The sequence below is a fragment of the Myotis daubentonii genome, chromosome 2 (assembly GCF_963259705.1).
Source record: "Myotis daubentonii chromosome 2, mMyoDau2.1, whole genome shotgun sequence".
Taxonomy (NCBI): domain Eukaryota; kingdom Metazoa; phylum Chordata; class Mammalia; order Chiroptera; family Vespertilionidae; genus Myotis; species Myotis daubentonii.
The window spans coordinates 43,245,386-43,264,595 of record NC_081841.1 but is presented as its reverse complement, the minus strand read 5'-3'; the positions used below and the strand labels follow the sequence as shown (position 1 = coordinate 43,264,595).

Here is a 19,210-nt window from a genome sequence, read left to right as displayed (position 1 = left end):
CTCATACTTTCTACTTATATGAGCTAAAGACACACAGCAATACTGCCCTCTTTCTCTTTCATGTTTCAGCTATTTTATTTTTTAGATCCTTTCAACAAGTTGTGACATCCACTGCTTCATGGGCTCGGGGAACTTTTGTAAACCTAATCTTTTATCTGGGCATCAAGTCAAATATGTATCAAATCAGCCTCTGTTCAATAAAGAGGAAAAAAGTAATTGACAACCCTTAGGAAACGTACACAAAGAAACTAAGGAAAACTTTAAGCAGGAGTGATCAATTTTTATTGTCTTTTATTAACAAAGCATAATCCTCTTTTATGTTAAAAATGTCCTGCATAAGAACACTGTTAACTTTCCAAACCAAGATAATATGTAGTACTGTGATTAATTTCTTAGTAGTAAAAAACAATAAAACGATGAACACGTACAAGTTTCGACACATGCAGGTTTTATGAGACTAGTGAAACATTTAGGAGAGAAATATATTTTATACAGATAGCCATGTCTAAAGAGATGACAAGAATAGGGTTTTGCCCGATTACTTTAACATCAAATAAAGCAATAAAAAATTGATGTTGGGTGGGAACATAACTTGTAAAAATGCTTTCTACTTCTTTTTTCTCTGTGAGATGTACTCATGCTGTTTAAACTATTAACATTGTGCCATTATATTTCTGCTGAGTCAGAACAAGCCTAGAGAATGTAAGTTCTTACTCAGGACTAAAAAGTCCTGAATTGATTATAAAGTTAAATAATTTCTGCTTTTTGTTCTTTCTATGTATTTAGTTAACTAATTGAAAGAAGTACGTGTGTTTATACAGACACACATACATACATATATGATTGCCTTACATGTTTGTATTGGAAGTAAAAATCATGGGATGATTTCAATACATATCAATTAGAGATAGTATTTGTATTTTTATCCCTAAATAGACTTCTAAATTTTTTATCATTTCATGAAAAAAATTTCAACTGGCGTTCTGACTTCTTTAGCATAGATTTATGCATAGGTTCCCTTTAATAAAATTCTAGCACTCTACTGTAATAACAAAAACTTATATAAATGTTGCAATTGTACAGATTTATTTAAAAGGGGGAAATTTTTACCAAGAAATGTAAGGAATTTCTAAATAGGAAATCTCATGAATGCATAGACATACTAAATTTCCAATCAAGTATGGAGAATTTCTGATTGTAAAATTATAATCAGAGGGCCAAGAACAGGGGTCTAAGCCAGCTATTTTGATGGAGATATCCTAACTACCATAAACATGATAAAAAAATGAAAAAAGATTTTGCAACTTTCTTATCATTGATGTGGAGAGATTCACATTTTAATCTGGCTCAAAATAATACTCATTCACTACATGTATAGTGTCATAAAAATCTGCTAGTAAGTAAGGTCCAAAAGACAGCAAATGAAATGCCTACCAGAGAACTAGGTTCCTCCTCCTCTCCTTGTCGAGCTAGTAAGGTCTTATTTTTACCTACCGTCTTGCGCTGAATTAATGACGGCTATGAGGCTGTATGGTCCATCTCCTTTATTGTTGAAGGCCTTGACTTTGACTTGAAATGCAGTGAAAGGCCGCATGGTCTCATCTTTATGGACATATCGTCCAATATCTGGATTAGTAACTGTAACTTTTTTCCATTCTTCCCCATCAAATGGCTTAAATGCCACTACGTAACCGAAATTGTTGCCATAGTGGTATTCTCTTGACAAAGGCTAAATAGAATTTGAAATATTAAATAGGTTTAAGCAATACATTTAACAAAAGGAAAAATCCTATACCAATGATAAGAATAATAATGATACACATGGAAGCATGCTTTTTGTAAAAAAACATATTCTTAGTTTATAAGTTAGGGTTGCCTGAAAATTCTAGGCTAAAACATCTGATGACTTCACTTTCCAAGTCTGCAATTCTTGGAACATTCCTTGGGGTGGCGGGTGTCCCACTCTGGGCCTTTGTACTTTTAGTTCCTTCTACCTTGTACGTAGGATGCTCTTGCATATGTCAGAAGATCTCCTCCCTCACTTTCTTGAGGTAAAATTCACTTACTTGTTTTCCCTGGCCAGAGGATTGGCCATTTCCACGCTCTTTCTATAATACTCCATAACTCACTTCTGTGCTTTATTTTTTTCTCTTTAACTCTATCATGATATATACTCCATGTATTTTACTTATTATCTACTTTTAAGAGGGCAAAGCTTCTGTCAGTTTGATTACCTCTCTATCCATTGTGCCTAGATCTAAACCTCAAGTAGTATTTATTCAATGAATGAATAAATTAATTTTAGAGTTGAAAGACAGTAATGCAACTCTGGAATATCTGTCTTGTAATCAAACAATAGAAACTGGCCAGAGGGAAAACAGAAGGCAAAAGGAGGAAGGGCTAACATTGCACTCATCGGTAGGAGGCTGGCTTTGGGACTGTATGACTCCAGTGCTGAAGTAAGTGTTCTGTTTTACATTATTCTCTTAGAGTTTCTTCAATTTCCCAATAAAGAAGTCTGTGTTAACCCTGCCAGTTCATTATTTGTAAACACTGGCTTATTGCTAATTCTAGAAAATACTAATAATTTAGTCATCTTTAGCCAATAAGGGAAATGTGCAAATTGCATATTTATAATTTTTTTTAATCAGAAAATCCAACTTCAAATGTCTCAAGGAAAATTCTTAAATTAAATGTAACATAGCTGCTTGAATATACCTATGCTTAACATGAATACATAAAAATGTAAAAAGTTCAAAGGGTAGAAGAAGTTGTACCTAGCTGTACAGTATACAGTTGACCCTTGAACAACATGGGGGCCAGAGGTGCTGACCCTCTGGTTCAGTAAAATATATGCATGTAACTTTTGACTCCCCAAAATCTTAACTACGAAGAGCGACTGTTGTCTGGAAATCTTACCAACAACAAACTATTGATTCATACATATTTTGAATGTTTTATATTGTATTCTTTAAAAAAATGAGCTAGAGAAATGTTATTAAGAAAATCATAAGGAAGAAAAAATACATTCACAGTATTCATTGAAAAACTGTGCATACCAGTGGACTTGGGCAGTTCAAAGCCATGTTGCTCAGGAGTTACTTATAGACATCCTGAAACATGACCCCAAGAATATACAAAATGTGATTTTAGATTATTAGAGTATATCAGGTATAGCCTAACATTACCAAAACAGTTTAAATTTTTGTATTGCTAGTTCTCTACTTAGTTTATGTAATTAAAAGTATAGCAGATCGCCTACGGAGCTTTCAAAACTTCCAGCCAGTGTAGCTCAGTGTTTGAGCATTGACCCATGAATCAAGAGGTCACTAGTTAGACTCTCTGTCAGGACACATGCCTGGATTTCAGGGTCGATCCTCAGTAGGGTGTTGCAGGAGGCAGCTGCCGGGGTCCAACCCCAGCAGGTCCAGGGGTCCCCAAAGGCGTGGACGGAGTCGGTGAAGAAGGAATGACATGGAGACAGCGTTCAGTTGATCAGCAACCTAGCCAGGATCTCTAGCCCGGATCTCCAGAGAGGTTCTGCTTCGGATCTCCAGCGAGGCTCTGCAGCCATGTTCCCTCGCTAGGTTCCCCAGCCAGGCTCTGTCCAGGCTCTCCAGTCAGGTTCAGTGTCCAGGTTCCAGTCAGGTTCTCCTGCCAATCTCTGTAGTCAGGTTCAGTCCAGGATCCCTTGCCATGTTCTCCCGCTAGGCTCTGTCTCTAGGCTCCGAGGCCAGTCCCGGTCCAGGATCCTCTGGCATGCTCTCGCCAGCGAAGTTCTTCTGTCTCTAGGCTCCGTGTAGGTTCTGTCTTCTGAATTCTGTCTCCTGAGTTCTGAGTCTTTCTGTCTTGTTACAACTGTATTTATACCAGTTGATTCAATCCTATCAATCTCTATTACAAAGGTTAGGGCGTTTCTTATCTCCATTCCAGGGAGAAAAGATTATGTAGTTTAAGCATGATTGTTCGTAGTTAAAGGGATTAATTACCCGCCTGGCACTTAGTTGAGGGGTTTTATTCCCTCCCTAACTTCAGGGGAAAATCCCTACCTGGGGATTCAACCTTTCTCGGAGAGGTGACCTTGGTTAAAACACAGCGCCAAGAAGGTGAGCAAACATATTAAGAACAGTATGCCATATATGCCAGGTCCCTTGAAACAGCAAGGATGGACCGGCTCCCGGCAAATTCCCCCTTTTTTATTTTTTAAAAGCAGGCATTAAAAAGAAAAACCTGAAATGCTCTCTTGTATCCATTTTAAGAGTAGGATTGGCGCTTTCCGCTATTACCTGAGTCCTGATCTATCACCCCAGGGAGAGCTTGCCAATCCTGCACTTTCCCGGGGTGGAAAGGCTGCAGTGGGGTTAAGGATAAGGCTCCTTGGGCCTACCTTCTCCCATGCCATTACATTTCATTCCTTCTTCGCCGACTCCGTCCAAACCTTTGGGGACCCCTGGACCCGCTGGGGTTGGACCCCGGCAGGCAGCCAATTGACATTTCTCTCTCTTCAATGTTTCTATCTCTGTGTCCCTCTCTCTAAAATCAATAAAAACATATTTAAAAAATTAATGATTCTCAGGCCTTATTCCCAGAAACTTTATTTCAAATTTTTAGAATAGGATTTCTAATTCTGATTTTTTTTTTTAGAAATCCCCATCTTATCCTAAAGCTGATATCCAAGAACATCAAGCCTTATAAAAAAAAAGTAAGATGTTCTTAATTTTTTAAAATTTTCTGCACTTTTGTATGTTCATGGACACTAAAATTTACTTATAAATAATTTGAGATTTGGACAAGCAAAAGGCATTTTTTTTCAAAATCTTACAAAAAATGTGATTTAAGTGCCAAGTATAAAATCTGACTACATAGCAAAGAGTAAAGTCAATTTTTGCTAAATATCTACTTTTATATAAATCAATTTGATTGATGGAAAGAATAATACCTGCCATTGTTCATGCGGTTTTTGAAATTCTTTAGAGCTTAGGTTGTATTATTTTACTATCTGTAGTGATTAAATCTTAAAAATATTTAATGAACACACGGAGCTAGATAAAATATGGTAGGTAGATACACGTCAGATGTCTATGTCAGACAAGGTGATGTTTCCCCACCCCCGCATCTCTCTCACTTCAAAATTCCAGCCAAGATGCATTGTTTTTCAGACATTATCATCTCTGATTTGGAACTTCCCTTTGGGTTATAAAAATTCAATACAGCGTTTTTGATACCTCAATAAAACACACTTGGGAGACTTCTGAGACTGATCTATCATGATTGATTGCACTTAGTGATCAAAGTATGTCTCAAGTGGGAAACAAACTCCAATTAAAAAAAATAAAAACTTTTTAACCAAATCTTTGGAGTTTTGAATGTCCAGGGAAACTGTTATAATTTACAGTTGGGTTACCAGGTAACAATGAGTTAAAAAAAAAAAGTCTGGAATCAGATAGTTGAAAGTTGGTTTAGTGTTTTGGCCAACAGTTCCCTCAGCATCAATAATCTATTTATGCACACCAAGCCATAGTAAGCCAGGTAAGATCTCACATATATTTAAGAAAACGATATTTTAGTAATTTACTTTGCTTGTGCTTTGGGCATTTTCTTTTATTTCAATTTATTTTAGGAAACAAAATGGGTTTGAGACTAAGTCCAGGTAAAGCAGCCTGTAATAAGTACAACTTGTTAAGACTCACCGCCCATGTGATGGTCAGCTCTCTGTTGCTTCCTCCTCCACCTCCTACATCTGAAGGAGCCACATTAGGTGCTGAAACAAACAAGCAAACCACAAAATACAGAGGCTACAGAATGTCCTTCTGATGTTAAAGTTCTTATTCACTACAGAAACTGTACATTTTTTATTTCACTGGGAAAGACAAACTACACATGAGATCCACTCAATTATAATAACAACTAGAGGCCCAGTGCACAGATTTGTGCACTGGTGGGGCCCTTCAGCCTGGCCTGCATTCTCTCAAAATCTGGGACCCATTGGGGGATGTTGGACTGCTGGTTTCGGCCCGATCCCTGCAGGCCCACAACAAGTGGCAGGCGGCTGGGGAAGAGCCCGAGCCCAGATTGGGCATTGCACTGCTCCCACTCATGCTGGAGAGAGGCTCGTGCTGCTGCAGCTGCACTCGCCAGCCATGAGACCAGCGTCTGGTGTCCATTGGCGAGATGAGTGGAGCTCCTGCTGTGGGAGCGCACTGACCACCAGGGTGCAGCTACTGCATTGAGCATCTTCCCTCTGGTTGTCAGTGCACATCATAGTGACCAGTCGACAGGTCATAACAGTTGCTTAGGCTTTTATATACATACTAGGGGCTGGTGCACGAAATTCGTGCACTGGGTGTGTGTGTGGGGGGAGTGTCCCTCAGCCCAGCCTGCCCCCTCTCACACACTGGGAGCCCTCAGGTGTTGACCCCCATCACCCTACAATCGCAGGATCGGCCCCTTGACCAGGCCTGAGGCCTCCGGCAGAGGTGTCAGGCCTGGGCAGGGAACACCCAGCTCCCCGTGGTTGCAGGCTCTGCCCCTGCCCAGGCCTAATGCCTCTGGCGCAGGCGTCCGGCCCGGGCAGCGGGGACCTGCAGCTGCAGCGGCCCCATGATCGTGGGCTCCGCTTTAGGCCCAGGCAAGGGACCCCTAGCTCCCAGGACTGCCAGCTTCGACCATGCCCAGCTCCCATCGCTGGCTCCACCCCTACTTCTTGCTATCACTGGCCAGGGCGGAAAAGGAACCTGATTCTCTGATCATGGCTGAGGGGCAGGGCAAAGGCGGCCCCAGGGCCGCCTTTGCCCTGCCCCCCAGCTCTTAGCTCCCCCCTGGGTTTCCGATCACTGTCAGTGGCAGGGGGCTTCTTCCTGCTTTCCCTTTTGCCTCCCTGCATTGTGCCTACATATGCAAATTAACCGCCATCTTGTTGCCAGTTAACTGCCAATCTTAGTTGGCAGTTAATTTGCATATAGCCCTGATTAGCCAATGAAAAGGGTAGCGTCGTACGCCAATTACCATTTTTCTCTTTTATTAGTGTAGACTAGAGTCCCGGTGCACAAAAATTTGTGCACTCGGGGGGAGGGGGGGTCCCTCAGCCCGGCCTGTGCCCTCTCGCAGTCTGGGACCCCTCGGGAGATAACAACCTGCTGGCTTAGGCCTGCTCCTGGGTGGCAGAGGGCATGCCTAATCCCTAGGTGCAGCCCCTGGTCAGGCTCAGAGCAGGGCTGATTGGGGAGTTGGGGCGTCGCCCCCTGTCATGCACAGAGCAGGGCAGATTGGGAGGTTGTGATGCCACCCTCAGTCACGCTCAGGGTAGGGCCGATTGGGGGGTTGGGGCACTGCCCCCTGTCACACTCAAGGCAGGTTCGATGGGGAGGTTGTGGCGCCACCCCCTGTCACGCACAGAGCAGGGTCAGTCAGGGGGTTGGGGAGCTCCCCCCTGTCATGCACAGAGCAGGGCCCATCAGGGGGTTGGGGAGCTCCCTCTGTCACGCACAGAGCAGGGCCCATCAGGGGGTTGGGGAGCTCCCCCCCGTCACTCAGAGAGTAGGGTTGATAGGGGAGTTGGGGCACCGCCCCCTGTCACACACAGAGCAGGGTAGATCAGGGGGTTGGGGTGCCGCCCTCTATCCCCCACAGAGCAGGGCCAATCAGGGGGTTGGGGCACCGCCACTGTCACACTCAGGGCAGGGCTGATGGGGAGGTTATGGCTCTATCCCGTCACACACAGAGCAGGGCCTGTGGGGTTGGGGGGTTGGGGCGCCTCACCCTGCCACACACAGAGCTGCAGGGCGATCAGGGGGTTGGAAAGCTCCTCCCTATCAGGCACAGAGCAGGGCCAATCAGGGAGTTGGGGCGCCTTCCCCTGTCAGGAACAGAGCAGGGCCGATAGGGAGGTTGTGGCCCCGACCCCTGTCACACACAGAGCAGCAAGTTGATCAGGGGGTTTGGGTGCTGCCCCCTGTCACGCTGATCCCGGTGCCGGGAGGCCTCTCAGCTCTGCTGATCCCGGTGATGGGAGGCATATTACCCTTTTACTATATAGAATAGAGGCCTGGTGCACGGGTGGGGGCCAGCTGGTTTGCCCTGAAGGGTGTCCTGGATCAGGGTGGGGGTTCCCACTGGGGTACCTGGCCAGCCTGGATGAGTGGATGATGGCTGTTTGCAGCTGGTCACACACCCTTCAGGGTGGGGGTCCCCATTGGGGTGCCTGGCCAGTCTGGGTGAGGGGCTGAGGGCTGTTTTCAGGTTGGGACTGAAGCTCCCAACTGCTCCTTTTTTTCTTTTCTTTTTTTTTTTATTCTGGGACAGCTTTAGCTCTGTGGCTTGGCTCCAGCTCTGAGGCCTCAGCTGCTGAAAACAGGTATCTGGTTTGTTTAGGTTCTATAATCTAAACTCTATCAACTGCAGCTCTGAGATCCCAGCTCTCTGAAAGCGGGTTTCATTTAGCTTCTATATTTGTTACAATGTTTTTTAAATTGCAAGCTCAGAGGCCGGCAAGGAAGGCGAGGAACATTGCAGTCCTCCATCACTGAAGCATGCAAGCCTCATGTTCAGTTTAAGCTGCCTGGCTGCCGGCTGCCATCTTGGCTGGCAGTTAATTTGCATATCGCCCTGATTAGCCAATGGGAAGGGTAGCGGTTGTACGCCAATTACCATGTTTCTCTTTTATTAGATAGGATAGATGCCTCACTGTAGCTGTAATAACCTATTTTACTGCCCTGATAACAACTGATTCATATTAACTCATATTCTGAAGTTAAAGCTCTCTATGCTATAAACAAAGAACATGCTGTGTTGTATTTAATGAATAAATCAAATTTTGTGTTTAACTATACATACAAGTATAATGGTCACAGGCAAATACTCTCAAAAATAACCCTCAAGAGTAACTTATTATACTGCAATTTATTTAATTAAATATTGCCTTCACCAGGACAAGTCTTATTTTCCAAATCATTTCATTGCAATACTTTCTATTATAACTAATATTAACCTTTTTATTTAGAATAGAGCTAACTAATGGAGTATATTTACATTATATTGAATATTTCTTTTTCCATTTTAAAATGTTTATCTTAAGCTCTTTTTAACATCCTTCGAATAACTTACTCAAGATTGATTTTCTCTTCAAAAGTTACCCATTGAACTCAGGATGCTTAAGTAAGACAAGTAAAAGCACAGAAATAAAAGTAACTATATGTCATAATAAAGTGTTTTTATATCTGTCTCAGATAAATTATTGACAGTTTCCTCCGTTTAGCTTTGAATGTGCAGTTGGAGTCTTAGCTGCTAAGGGACAGTGTTCCACAGGTGGAATTGACACATAGCCTACACATCTGACATGAATCTGAGAAGAGAGCAGCTCCATGCTCCACATTAGCTTCCGGCCCTGCAGGACCAGGAGGTCTTGGCCAAGGAGGGATTCCTTTCAGGGACGTAAATCATCAGAAGCACAAAGAAGCTTATTTAACTTTGGGCTTCAGGGTATTTAGCAGTGAACAAACTAGACATTCTCTTAACAATAAATCATTGAAAAAATTTAAACAAATATTTAAGAAAAATACAGAATTACTGAATTAATCATGAATAAACAATATTTATAATTTTACTGTGAAAGGTTAAAAATAGTGATGTTTTTTAACTTGTCCTTTGCCATGATTTTAGTCTAACAAGTGATCCCCTAACACTGTTTGTAAAAGTGCTGCTATATTTCAGTCATACATCTAAAATATATCTTAAAAGAAAATCAAGCCAATGCCCTGACTGATTTTCTTCTTTTTTTTTTCCTATGGAAAGAAACGAATGCTGCCAATTTTACTGTTAGATTTGAATGCTTAAATAATTTGAATATAAGTACAATAGTCCTCCATTATCTATTCACTTTCCTCAGTTTCAGTTGCTGATGGGCATTTGCAGTGTGAAAATATTACATGGAAAATTCCAGAAATAAACAATTTGTATTTTATTTTGTTTTTTACAATTTGTAAGTTTTAAATTTTGCTCTGTTTAAAACTCTTATTTAGTGTGCATAGTATGTAGTGAGATAAAACCTCTTGTTGTCCTGCTAGGACGTTAATCCTCCCTTTATCCAGTGTAAACACACAGTATATACCACCCGCCCATTAGCCATTTAGTAGCCTTCTTGGTTATCAGACTGTAGTGGTATGGCAGTGTTTGAGTTCAAGTAACCTTTTATTTATTTTTTTTAAAGAGACTCAAAATTGTCAGATAAAATGCTCTAGAGTCTAGAAAACCAAGGGGAGTAAAGTCTTACATCTGCTGTTTTTCTGTCTTTAAATATATATTATTTTTGAAGAGGTATTAATAGTCAAATGAACTATGTAATATTTGTATATTTAAATGAGCACAAATCTTTTTTAATTCTCCTGGTCTGATGGTGGAACACATTGTTAACACACCAAATGTGTCCATCCTGTTAACATCAGTTCTTTTCAATAGTAGTTAAAAAGAATATACAGGCCAAGATAGCTAATAATATGAATGTCTTAGGAACTTATCAGGCTGAAATTTTAAGTTTGTTTGTTTATCTAGTCTTCATTCTCAAACAGAATTTTTTTAAATTTATTTCACATCTCTTTTTACAACATATTATTTATTTGAATTACAGTTTACATTCCTTTTTACTTCTACACATAATTTTGAGCAGCAGTTATAAACACTGTGCTGTATTAAGCACAAAAGATAATGAGTAAAACCTGATTCTAGTCTTGAAGAAGCTTTCTTTTAGAATAAATTAAATATTTACAACTAATTTTAATTCAATCTAAAAAAATCCCTAATTCATATAAGTTTCCTCAGTGAATGAAGCCCAGTTTAATAAAAGACTCATTTAGAACTTAGAAATGATTTTTGCACACCACACTTAATTGGATATTTAGATCAACACTTTGGAATAAGTACAGTTGACTCTTGGACAACATGGGTTTAAAGTGCCTCTTTTTAAACATTGAAATATATTTATTTATTTATTTATTTATTTATTTATTTACTTATTTCAGAGAGGATTGGAGAGGGAGAGAGATATAGAAACATCAGTGATGAGAGAGAATCATTGATCGGCTGCCTCCTGCATGCCCCCTACTGAGGATTGAGCCCACAACCTGGGTATGTGCCCTGATGGGGAATCAAATTGTGACCTCCTGATTCATAGGTCGACACTCAATCACTGAGCCATGCTGGCTGGGCTGAACTACTTCTTTTAATCTATTTTATTATTAACTAGAGACCCAGCATGTACAAAATAGTCCACGAATAGCTCGCTTCTGCTTGCCTCATTTGGCTGTCTGCCCATCGCTGCTGGTAGCTCCCGCCCCATCCTCCACCACTTGTAGCTCTCTGCGGGGTAGTAGCTCTCCCCTGCAAGTATCTCACGCCTCACCCCGCCTGCTACAAGAGCCTTTGCTCATTTGGTAGTGATGCCATTAGGGCTTCATGACAACAGGCCTTTTATGATATAGACTAGAGGCCCGATGCACAAAAATTTGTGCACTTGGGGGTAGGGGATCCCTCAGCCCGGACTGTGCCCTCTTGCAGTCGGAGACCCCTCGGGAGTGACCACTTGCTGGCTTAGGCCTGCTCCATGGGGAATTGGGCCTAAGATGGCAATCAGACATCCCTCTGCAGCCCAGCAGCCCTTGGGGGATGTCCACTTGCCAGCGGGGAGCAGACCTAAGCTGCAGTCAGACATCCTTAGCGCTGCTGAGGAGGCAGGAGAGGCTCCCACCACCACCGCTGTACTGGAAGCCATCAGCCTGGCTTGTGGATGAGCAGAGGTCCCCATGTGAGAGCGCCCTGATCACCAGAGGGCAGCTCCTGCTTTCAGCGTCTGCCCCCTGATGGTCAGTGTGTGTCATAGTGACCAGTCATTCCCAGTCTTTCTGCTGTTAGGGTCAGTTTGCATATTACCCTTTTACTATAAAGGATAGAGGCCTGGTGCATGGGTGGGGGCCGGCTGGTTTGCCCTGAAGGGTGATCCAGATCAGGGTGGGGGTCCTGCTTGGGTGCCTGGCCAGCCTGGATGATGGGATGATGGCTGTTTGCAGCTGGTCACACCCCCTTCAGGGTGGGGGTCCCCACTGGGGTGCCTGGCCAGTCTGGGTGAGGGGCTGAGGGCCATTTTCAGGCTGGCGGGCTACTGAAGCTCCCAGCCTCTTTTTTTTTTTCTTTTTTTTCTTCTGAGATTTATTTACTTTCTATAGCTGTCACTGGAGCTGAGAGCCAGCTCTAGCACTGAGGCCCGGCTCCAGCTCTGAGGCCGTGGCTGGCTGAAAGCAGGTATCTAGGGTTTGTTTAGCTTCTATAATTGAAACTCTGTTGCCACCACTGGCGCTCTAAGCTCTGAGGCTCCGGCTGGCTGAAAGCAGATATCTGGGGTTTGTTTAGCTTCTATAATTGGAACATTGTTGCTTCCGGAGCTCAGAGCTGGGCCATGGCAGGCGGGGAACCTTGGCTTCCTCCATCACTGGAGCAAGCAAGCCTCATGTTCGCTTCAGCTGCGTGGCTGCCTGCTGCCATCTTTGTTAGTAGTTAATTTGCATATCCTGCTGATTAGCCAATGGGATGCATAGCGGAGGTATGGTTAATTACCATGTTTGTCTATTATTAGATAGGATGACAGTAACTAACTTTAACATATACCTTTCTAACTAAAAAATATATTCTTATCACCATTCCCCTCCTTTATCAAACATATCTTTTTAAAAAATATATCTTTATTGATTTCAGAGAGGAAGGGAGAGGGAAAGAGAGATAGAAACATCAATGAGGAGAGAGAATTATTGCTTGGCTGCCTCTGGCACACCCCCCATTGGGGATGGAGCCCACAACCTGGCCATGTGCCCTTGACTGGAATTGAACCTGGGACCCTTCAGTCCACAGGCTGATGCTCTATCCACTGAGCCAAACCAGCTAAGGCAAAACATATCTGAAAAAACTAAAAAAAAATTAAATTAAATTAAATAACATAATAGCTTCATTAAATGTGAAATTAAAGCTCTGTACATAGTATGAAAGTGTTGATTCTGGTATTAGTGTCTTTTCTTTTTTCCTTCTGAGGTTGATCTGGTAAATAAATGCCAAAGCTGTCAGCCACACCTGAATGCACTGTTTTAGAATATCAAGTCACCAACTGCACCAGCAGATCTATTAGCTATGAGGACACATCTTGCAATGACACATTACTTTGAAGGGAGCTTTTGTTATCTCTTTCGTACAGTCAAAAATAAATGGGTTATAATGAATTACAAACGCATCTTCTAATTCTTCATTTGGGAGCCATCCATTTTATAGTGCACTTGTCTGAATCCAAAGAATATACACAACTGTGCACTGTGATCTGAACATTAAGTAATTGGACAGATAAGGACATGTGCTGCATTAGATAATGCCACGTCTTTCAATCAGCATAATGAGGCAGGAGCGACCTTTCCATCAAGTGGGAAGCAGGCGTTATTCCACAGAACATCTGCTGGCATCTGCTGGAGGATTACTATAATGGTGCATGACAAGACAGACATCCCCCTGTTTTAGAAAGTATTTTTGTTTTATTGCAAGGATGAAAAATGTAAGGGTCCAATTTTATGCACATTCAATCTTTTGAAAGCAGGATGAAAGTAAAATAAGTAAAGAGCAAGTTGGTTAAATGTTATTATATTAAATATACAAAATGATTCCCTTAAGGTGATAAGAAATTAAATGAAATTAGATGATCCTCTATTATGCTTATAAAAATGGAAATATATTGCACAAGGTGATCAATTACAGAGTAGATAATATTTTCATAAGCATATAAAAGTTTAGAAGGAGCACTAACAGCATAATAAAAAAATTTTATTAAGTAAATATTATGCACTAGACAGTACTAACTGCTTTTATTACATGCTTTTTATTTTTTATTAAATTTATTGGGGTGACATTGGTTAATAGGATCATATTGGTTTCAGGTGTACATTTGTATGATACATGATCTGTATATTGTATTGTGTGCCCACCACCCAAAGGCAAATCTTCTTCTGTCACCATATATTAGGCCTCTTTTATTTTATACTAGAGGCCTGGTGCACGAAATTTGTGCACAGGAGCGGTGGTGGTGGTGGTGGTGGTGGTGGTGGTGGTGGTGGTGGTGGTAGTGGTGGTGGGAGGTGCTCAGCCTGGTCTGCACCCTCTCACAATCCAGAACCACTAGCTCCTAACTGCTTGCCTACCTGCCTGCCTGATCGCCCCTAACCACTCTGCCTGCCTACCTGATCACCCCTAATGGCCTCTGCCTTGGCCCTTGCCACCGTGGCTTCGTCCAGAAGGTCATCTGGAATGATGTCTGGAAGGTAGTTCGGCTGTCTGGTCTAATTAGAATATTATGCTTTTATTATTATAGATCATCCCTCCCCTCTGGAAACCACTATACTGTTGTCTGTGTATGAGTTTTTATTTGTTTTTCTTGTTTGTTAGTTTCTTGCTTTCAGTTTTATATTCCACATATGAGTGAAATCATATGGTTATTGACTTTTTCTGCCTCACTTGTTTCACTCAGCATGATATTCTCAAGATTCACCCATGTTGTCACAAATGACAGGATTTCATCTTTCCATGGACAGTTTTGTATTTTAGAAACATGTTCAGACAAAATGTAGTTTATATTATATTAGGAAAGAGATCACAGGAAAAAAATCAAGCTCAATGAGATTTTTCAAATGTGTATATTTGAAGCAAATATGTTATAATTTTTTAAATGAAACAAATTTACTTAGACCAACTTAATTGCTTGATTTTTTTCTGTTTTATTTTGAAATGAGTACTTGTTAAATCAAATTAAGTGCATTATCTCTTGACATGGAATTATATGGTTAAAACCTCTAGTCATATCATGTCCCAGTTTCTTTTCATTTTTATTTTTCAGAAAGTGCAACTGTGTTCAGTCCATCACAACAGAAGCCTCTATTACAAACATAGAAAGCTCTAAAAACCAAACACAAGTATCCTGGCTATGTGGTATCTGTGTTCTATAAAACATCACCTTATATTACCTCTATATCCTAAAGAGATTTCTGTGAGGTAGAGAAAAGGGGACAACTGTGTTTATTTTAAAACAACAAAAAGTGGTATTTAAGTTATATTTAGTTTCACAATTCAGGATTAAATCTAAGCTTCTGCTAGAAGTCTAATAACATCTCATATAAATGGATGCATTTTTAAGAGTGAAAATAGTGCAGATCAGTATGCTAGTGTTTTCTTCCTTTATTACAGCATCATCATTTTTTATTTGGTAAGTTACATGAAACTTTAAGAGATCGATGGAAATCCTGTGACTAATTTGGTTTTAAAACTACAGACTAATTCTGCTTAGAAGTTAGGTCAAGGAATGAGGTAGCCAGAAATGTGTATAAGTGATATTAAGATATCGAAGAAGAAATCTAATGGTACTCTGTCATCCATTTAAAATCTCCCAAATAAAACACTGAAAATAAAATGTTGGCAAGGCATAGTAAAAATAATCAAACTCAGAGAGCCTACAAAATATTTTCTTTTTCAGAGACAGGGAATAATAGAAAAATAGCTATTATTAGAATCAGAACAATATTTTTGCCTAGTAATGCAGGGGAAAAGAAAATAGAGTGGAATCCTTCTTGTACTGAAGCCTACTTAAATGCAGTTGGTATTTAGCATAAAAAATGTGAACCTACATTGAAAGAACAGCCAAGGTTGAGCTGTGATGAAAGAGCATAGTTAGAGGGACTCCTAACATTTAAAAACAAACAACACACTATAGCTGTTTCTCAGAGATGCTGTGACTCTCCAAGTGGTATAGATCTGAGAAGTCCTCACCACATTCTCTCCACTCCTAGCTCACCCTATCCTCCCTGCCCACACCGTCCATACACATGGCCATTCAATTATAAATGTGTTTGAGAGACACACAAAACTGTGACACACAAAACTGGGAACCTTCTAAATCATCTTACATCAATAGTCTGCCTGGTTAATATTCACAATTTATATTAAAGTTTATATTCTAAACACCAATTTCACTTAAGTGGTCTCCAGTGGCATATGCAGTAGTTTCAATTTACCTCTTCTCCTATGTTAATTATGTAAAAATATCTTTAAACTTCATATTTCCTTTCTTGTTTTTGAGGGTCTTGATATAAAATAGACACACTTGTCTCAAATACATATATACACACAGAGTTTAGATGAATCACTTACCTCAGAGCATGATTTATTTCCAAATACATTCAACTATATATTAAAGTGGCATTGTATATATAAGTCTTCTAAATTTTAAAAAAGTTTCTTCTACATACCAGCACCATCTGTTCTAATTTTGTTTGACGGTATACTGGGCTCTCCTATACCCAATGTATTGGTTGCTACCACACGAAACTCATATTCCATCCATGGGATTAAATCCACTGCTCTTGCTGCTTCCATATTTCCTTCAATAATTGGGGGATCTAAATAAAATGAACATTAGAGAATATTATTTGAGGAATATCACCTTTATAATACCCCACTTATATTTTACTATTTAAAAAATCTTTATTGTTGAAAGTATTATACTCGTCCCCTTCTTTCCCCGATGGACTCCTTCTAGCCTGCCCTTGACCCTCCCCCCAACACCCAGGCCTTCACCACCCTATTGTCTGTGTCCATGGGTTATATATATGCATACCAGTTCTTTGGTTGATTTCTTCCCACCCACCCACCCCTGCCTTCCCTTTGAGATTCCATAATCTATTTTACTATTTTGAGAAAATGTCACATATTTCATTGGGTTGAAGTGAAAATAAAAAGAAGGAATGACAAACTTAAGTTCAAGGGAGTAAGAGGAGAGGTCATTAATAAATAATAAACTAGAAAGAGTAATATGCATATAAATCATCTATTTACTGAGTCTAAGGTAGGAGGTTTTTTTTGTTTTGTTTTGTTTTTTTAAATATATTTTATTGATTTTTTACAGAGAGGAAGGGAGAGAGATAGAGAGTTAGAAACATCAATGAGAGAGAAACATTGATCAGCTGCCTCCAGCACATCTCCTACTGGGGATGTGCCCGCAACCCAGGTACATGCCCTTGACCGGAATCGAACCTGGGACCTTTCAGTCCGTAGGCCGACACTCTACCCACTGAGCCAAACAGGTTGCGGCGAAGGTAGTTTTGACTACCTCCCATGCCATGCCAGTGTTGGTAGTCCACAGGCTATACCTTGAATAGCAAGGAGTTGTATCATCAAGGTAGAATCTAGAAAGGTTTTCTGAGGCAAGGGTACAACTGAGGCAGTTAAAAATTTTATGGACTGCCTCTGATGTAGAGTATAGGTAGTGAATTTTTTATTACTAGGGCACCTATATGTTGATTAGTTGGTTTTTTAGATTTATACACAAGTCATTTGGGGCAGAGATGATAAATGTTATAATAATTCATTAAAATTTATCAAGTACTTTTTATACTTCATGCTACTATATGCCAGATACTAATGGGAAGATTATAAATTATGGGTTAGATATGTTCTAAGATTGCTTGAGATATGATAAAACATACAACCTGGGCTTAATTATACATTATTTTAAGCTCTCTTAAAATATTTCCATATGTGTTTTTAGTAATTTTCCTACTCATTCATATGCATGTAAATACCTGTACACCACTTATGTGGGAAATTTCTTTCTTTAGGCTTTTCTATAACTCATTATCTTATTAGTTAGGGAATTTTTATCTCCAATGCAGACCATGAATACATACATCTTTAAAATAGTGTACCATCTCCACAATAAGTGCTAAGCATTCCAGTGTACAGTCTCTACTTGTGGACAAATTTTTGTATGAGTCAGACTATCCCATGACTCATCCTGCCATAGTTTTAAGCTTCTTGGACATTAATTTTCCCATCAATTCTCTTCTTGTTATGAACTTGTTCTATATATTTGACACATATTTTTGACTTTCTGATTCAAAAATTTGGCTTTGCCTTCCCCTCTGGTTTGATTCTGCTTCTTTATCTCCTCTACCTCCCCTCATACAAATCAAAATTTGTTTGTCTTAGCTCATATACACAGGGAACTTTTTTAGGTAATTGGAAGAAGGAAGGTGACGGTTTGGTTTGCAGAGGCCTCTTCATGGAGAAAAGGGAAAAATAGAGCTGGTTGCTCTGACACTGGGTAGGGTGGCCTCTCTTCCACTCCAGATACCCTTTTGAGCCTCCAATAAAGAGAGGGCTTCTGGTGAATTGATGGTGGCCACCAAGAAACCATGTCTATGTTCAAGTAATCAGAACCCATGAATGTGACCATACTTGAAAAAGGAGTCTTTGTGGAGCCTTTTAGTACTGGAATAAAGTTAAGGATCTTGGGATAAGATCATCCTGGATTATTTAGATGGGCCCTAATCCTAATGACAAGTGCCCTTGTTAGGATAAGAGAAACACAGAGGAGGGAAACAAATAGGAGAGGAGGATACGATGTGATGTGGCCACAAGCCAAGGGACACTTGGAGCCACTGGTAGCTGGAAGCGACAGGGAATGTATTGTTCCCTAGGGCCCTTGGAAAGGGTGCAGCACTGCATACACTTAGATTTTGGACTTCTGACCTCCAGAACTGTGAGAGAGTCAATTGCTGTTGTTTTAAGCCACCATGTTTGTGGTTATTTGTTACGGCAGCCACAGGAAACCGATGCAGAAGTTTAAAGGCAGAAGTTGATGGAACTGTTTGAGATTTTGTAATTTTATGAGATTGGGGAATCCAAGTATAAGTGTGGGAGAAGTCTGAAGGAGGCAATCTGATCCTCCCTTGATTGCTATGTTGCAAAACCTCAGCACCATTTAAATGCCCGGAGAGTGGAAATGTTGATACTATTCCAAAGGGTTCTCTTGGCAAGGGCATGGTGTTCTCATGGTGGGAGTTGCAATGGGATTTTTCCAAGCAACTGGCCAATCAACAGGTATAGGCAGGTGTAGGCTGGGTCAGAACAGGAAGAACCAGATGGATGTACAGCGGAGGCTGCAGCTGATAGACTGATTTGAGCACTTGTGAGAATGCAATATGAAAACACCCCCCAAAAATGGAAGTTCAGGGACATGTTCAAAGAGTAGGAAGTCATACTTGACCACAGAAAATATTTAGAGAAATGGTGAGGGATAAAGTAGTAAAAGTCAACTGGGGTCATTTTGTGGTAGCCTTTGTATTCCAGGTGAGAAGTAAGGCTG

General features: G+C 40.7%; 1 protein-coding gene across 2 annotated transcripts in view; it reads right to left on the bottom strand.

The window, feature by feature from the left end:
- CNTN1 (contactin 1) overlaps positions 1 to 19,210 on the bottom strand; it is a 281,784-nt gene that overhangs the window by 37,481 nt on the left and 225,093 nt on the right. For both annotated transcript variants that reach the window (XM_059682579.1, XM_059682581.1), the window contains 3 exons: positions 16,314 to 16,463; positions 5,691 to 5,761; positions 1,495 to 1,729 (listed from right to left, as the gene is read on the bottom strand). In XM_059682579.1, coding sequence (XP_059538562.1) covers positions 1,495 to 1,729; positions 5,691 to 5,761; positions 16,314 to 16,463 — 456 coding nt within the window. The remainder of the gene's footprint in view (positions 1 to 1,494; positions 1,730 to 5,690; positions 5,762 to 16,313; positions 16,464 to 19,210) is intronic.